Genomic DNA, 4,737 nt, shown 5'->3' on the forward strand with positions numbered 1-4,737 from the left:
GCGATAATTGAGAGGAGTCATTTGTCAACATACTCTATGAATGACTTATTTTCAAAAAAAAGTTGCAGATGAAAGCATATACTTTTATTACTAAATATAGATAAAGGATCAACACATTCTTTGGTTGTTTCTCTTATATGCATAAAGAGATCTTACTTGGGACATTGAATGACACTAGAGGCACACAAGCAGTAGCGGAGCTACGTGTGGGCTGGCGTGAGCCACTGCCCACGCCAGCCCATTAAAGCTCCCATTAGATAGGAGCTCCACCCAAGTCGAATGGCATGTGTTGCCCATCTCATTCATCTTTGTTACAAAATCATATGCTGTAGTAGTACTAAAAATACCATTTACCTTATTACCTATCATTTGTTGGAGTAATATAACATCAATAAGTACATTATCCATAAATGTACTTCATTGTTTATTAGTGGTCTTTCCACTCTCCATTTATTTTTATTCCTTTTATCAGGATTGTTTAGATACAAATGTTTGATTCAGATGCTACACTAGGCCTGTGCATTGGGCCGGGCCGGGCTGGCCCGTTTAAGGCCCGTTGTTTAAGGCCCGATTATTGATATGGTCGGCCCGCTACCCGGCCCGATTAATAACGGGCCGGGCCGGGCCGGGCCGGGTACCGGGCTGGGTCAACCATGTTCGAGGCCCGGCCCGGCCTGATGATGCTCTAAAGTTAAAAATATAGAGTAAATTCATAAGCGTGATAAAACAGAATGGAGAACGGGAAAAAATGGTTTCTAGTGTAAGCATGTGAACTGTAACAGGAAAAGGATACCACTTTTGTTAAAGTGGGAAAAGGATGTGGTTATCTAGGGAAAATGATACTGCTTTTGTTAAATTTTTAGACAAAAGATGAGACGATTACTCCATAATAAATTAATAATTAGCATTAGCATGTGAGAGTCTACTCTCTGTTACCACAAGAAAAAAAGAGAAAGAGAGTATACTTTCGAGACACTTTCACAAACAATTGGTATGCAACATTAACTACACAGAAATAACAAGCAAACGCCAGCACATACACGCATAGAAAAGGGGATTAGGGGCTGCAAGCCTGCAACCCCTAACTTGCCAGAGAAGGATTCTTTAGCAGCGACACACACTCAGCAATATAGACAGAGAGAAAGGGAGAGAGATTACGGGCTGCGATCACAGCCCCTAACCTGCCGGAAAAGGGTTCTACGGCAACAACACATGCTCAATTGCTCATAGAGACAGAGAGAGGGGCAATGCGCTGCAATACCTTCCTTCTCCGACAGCAATAAACAAAGAGAGCGACAGCGGTGACGGCGACGGCGACGGTGGTTGGTGGATAATTGAGGCACAGCAGCGCAGGCGCAGCCCTTTCCCTTTCAAATGAAAAGGGAAAGATAATTAGGTCGTTCGACCTAAGCACTATCGGGCTGGGGCGGGCCCGGAACGGGCCCCAACTTAAAACCGGGACCCGGCCCGTTTTAATGTCGGGCCGGGCCGGGCGCAACGGGCGAAAGCCCGACGTTAGTAAGTCACGGCCCGGACACGGGCCCGTTCCGGGCAGGGTATCGGGTACTCGCCGGCGACTCAGCCCGGCGCCCAGGCCTATGCTACACACAATGAACAAAAGTTTAAATAATTAAATTCACATATAATCAAGGTGACAAAGTAGTAAAGAAAAGAAAAACTAAAAAATGCTGACATGGCCTAGTTCTATAGCTAATCATTTTTTTAGAATTTTTAAATGACAATATTGCTACATAGTCAAAGATAGGGCTTGAGACGTAAATTCTCTAGTTCTATAGTCTTCGTCTTCATTAACTTAAAATTAACAATCCTCATTAGATTGATTTTAACGTTCTACATCAACATCATCAATAATGCTAACATTTTGATCTACACCCACAATATAATTATGTGGAATACAACAAAATAAAATAATATTTGTCTATGTAGTACATGAGAAAAATATATCTGCTTAACTTACTATAATTAGAAATCTTTTTTCAAGACACCATAAGATCTTTCAATTATGTTGCATATGTTAGAATACCGTGTAATAGGGAACCGGGTCCGGATATGGACCCGGTACCCATAGGTGCGAGAACCGAGGACGGGCTCGGTTCACTGGGCGGGTCTCACTTCCTCCCTCTTTTATTCTAATCACTTATTGTAATTGTTGATTAAGTGAATTAAGATTTCTCTGTCCTAGGGTTGCGGTTTTGCCCCTAGGTTAGAGCTTTCCCGTGGTTTTTCACCTCGTTCCGAGGTTTTCCACGTAAATCCTGTGTTTGTTTTACTTTCTCTTCTTTCGCTGCATGTTTCTACATGGTATCAGAGCCAGGTTCCGAGTCCCACCGCCGACGCAGCCCGCAATCCCACCGCCGCCCGCCGTTGCTTGGCGTGCGCCGCCGCCGTCCGCCGGTCTGACACCGCCCGACGTCGCCTGGGTGCGCCGCCGCCGCCGCTCGCTGTTCGACGCCGCCCGCCGTCGCCTGGCCTGTTCCCCGCCTTGTGCCTGCTTGCCGGAGATCCCGCTGCTCTGCCGCTGCCCGTCCTCCATTGTAGGCAAAGTGCCACTGTCCTCCTCCTGCGTTTTTCTGGTATTCTCTGACTGTTGGATTTTTTTTTGTGGTCGTTATGGCTTAAGAGATGACCTCCAAGACCGATGTTACCTTTGACACGGGCAGCAATACCAAGAGTGAAAATTTGCCTGTTCAAGTCACCCCAAGTCACCTCTATTCGGCTGAACAAAGACAATTATCTCTCTTGGTCTGCTGCGCTTGAAATTGGGATCACTAGTCGCGGTCGTCTGCCCTATATCACTGGAGAGAAACCTGCACCTAGTAAAACTGATACTAGATGGGCGACTTGGGCGTTGGAAGATAGTCAAGTTAAGGTTTGGATTATTAGTTCTGTTTCTGCTGATATTCAACCCCTTATTTTGCGAAAGTTGACCTCATATGACATGTGGACTGTGCTTGCGAGGATGTATGGCCGTAAAAAGAGAGTCCTGCGTACATACCAGATTAAACGCAGCATCTATTCTCTTAAACATGGTGACTTGTCTGTGGCATCTTTCTATGCAGCCCTGAAGACTAAATGGGAGGAACTGGATTATCATGTGAATGATGACTGGAATTGTGGTTCTGATCATGAACTGTACTGGCAGAAAGAATGGATGGACCGCACTTTTATTTTTCTGGGAGGTCTGCGTGATGAGTTTGAATCCATTAGGAGTCAAATTCTCAACTGTGGCGAGACCCCTGGAATTGAGGAGGTGTATGCCCGGGTGGAATCTGAGGAACAACGCCGTCAAGTGATGCATATTGACTCTAGTCATGGTAGTTCTCCCTCTGCTTTTGTTAGTCGTGCTCCAGGGACTGGGCAGCGTCCTATTCGGCGTTGCAGTCACTGTAACAAGTTGGGACACTCAGTTGATTTTTGTTGGGATCTTCATCCTGAGAAGAGGCTCACCTGTGGTTGTCCTCCCTCTGGTAGGTGGGGTCCTCCTGTGCCTGATACTAGCTCTCCCAATGTTGAAAAACCGAAGCTTTCCTCTGACCAAATCAAGAAATTACAAGCTTACATCAGCCGGTTATCTACTACTAAGGAGGAAGCCTCCACGTCTGAGGGAGCTCAGTTAGCCCAAGCTCTTGTTGCCACAAGTGATCAAGGTAATCCCTTACTTGGTGATTGGGTAGTTGACAGTGGAGCTACTCATCATATGACAGAGAACCCTAAGATGTTTCAAGAGTACAAATTGTCTTCAGGGCAGCAGCCCGTATTTATGGCTGATGGGTCCTCGATCTCTGTGGCTGGAAAAGGGAGTTTGTCCTTATTAAATAAATATCTTCATAATGCTCTTCATGTTCCTAATATTCCTGTGAATTTGTTATCTGTCAGTAGTATCACCAAAGAACTCAATTGTAATTTAATTTTCTCTGCTGATCATTGTACCCTGCAGGACTTGGTGACGGGGAAGAAGATTGAGATTGGTTCGGTTATTGATGGCCTCTACAGAGTGCCCGTACAGGTTGCCTCTGCTCTCATCTCAGCTACTAGCAGACAGTTGACGGGCGTGGAGGACAGGTCTAGCATTATGAGATGGCACGAGCGCCTTGGACATCTCCCATTCCAGTTGATTAAGAAGTTGTTTCCTAGGTTGTTTACTTCTTTTCCATGGACTCCTTCACATGTGAAGTGTGTCAGTTTGCTAAGCATGTTAGGGCTTCGTACCCTATTTCTATCAATAAAACCACTCGTCCTTTTGCTTTGGTTCACTCTGATGTTTGGGGTCCTTCGGGAGTACCCACTTGTCGTGGTTTCCATTACTTTATGACTCTGATTGATGACTACTCCCGTTGTACGTTCGTGTACTTGTTGAAAGAACGCAGTGAGGTTCCTGTCATTGTCAAAAATTTTGTTGTCTTTGTCGAAAATCAATTTCAAACCTCTGTTCAGATTTTCCATACTGATAATGCCAGGGAGTATGTCTCCCAATCCCTGGATGACTTTCTACGGGACAAGGGTATTGTTCATGAGACGTCATGTAGTTATACTCTTCCTCAAAATGGCGTGGCCGAACGTAAAAATCGCCATTTATTAGATGTCACCCGAGCTATTATGTTCCACAGGCACGTTCCTAAGCGCTACTGGGGCGATGCTCTCCTCACTAGTGCCCACCTCATCAACCGTATGCCCACTCGTGTGTTGAATGGCCATACTCCTTACTCTGTGCTCAGT

General features: G+C 45.5%; 1 protein-coding gene across 1 annotated transcript; it reads left to right on the forward strand.

Moving 5' to 3' along the window:
• The first annotated feature begins 2,657 nt into the window (after positions 1-2,657).
• On the forward strand, positions 2,658-4,491 carry LOC126410282 (uncharacterized). The gene is made up of 2 exons (XM_050078956.1): positions 2,658-3,668; positions 3,959-4,491. The coding sequence occupies exons 1-2, from the start codon at positions 2,660-2,662 to the stop codon at positions 3,982-3,984; spliced, it is 1,035 nt and encodes a 344-aa protein (XP_049934913.1). The 5' UTR covers positions 2,658-2,659; the 3' UTR covers positions 3,985-4,491.
• The last annotated feature ends 246 nt before the right edge of the window (positions 4,492-4,737 follow it).

The sequence above is a fragment of the Nymphaea colorata genome, chromosome 8 (assembly GCF_008831285.2).
Source record: "Nymphaea colorata isolate Beijing-Zhang1983 chromosome 8, ASM883128v2, whole genome shotgun sequence".
In the NCBI taxonomy this organism is placed as follows: Eukaryota; Viridiplantae; Streptophyta; class Magnoliopsida; order Nymphaeales; family Nymphaeaceae; genus Nymphaea; species Nymphaea colorata.

Excerpts from the sequence above, each read along its gene's own strand:
- LOC126410282 (XM_050078956.1), top strand. The coding sequence starts at position 2,660 with ATGTTACCTTTGACACGGGCAGCAATACCAAGAGTGAAAATTTGCCTG. Across the intron at positions 3,669-3,958 it reads TGTTGCCACAAGTGATCAAG|GACTTGGTGACGGGGAAGAA; the intron begins GTAATCCCTTAC and ends TGTACCCTGCAG.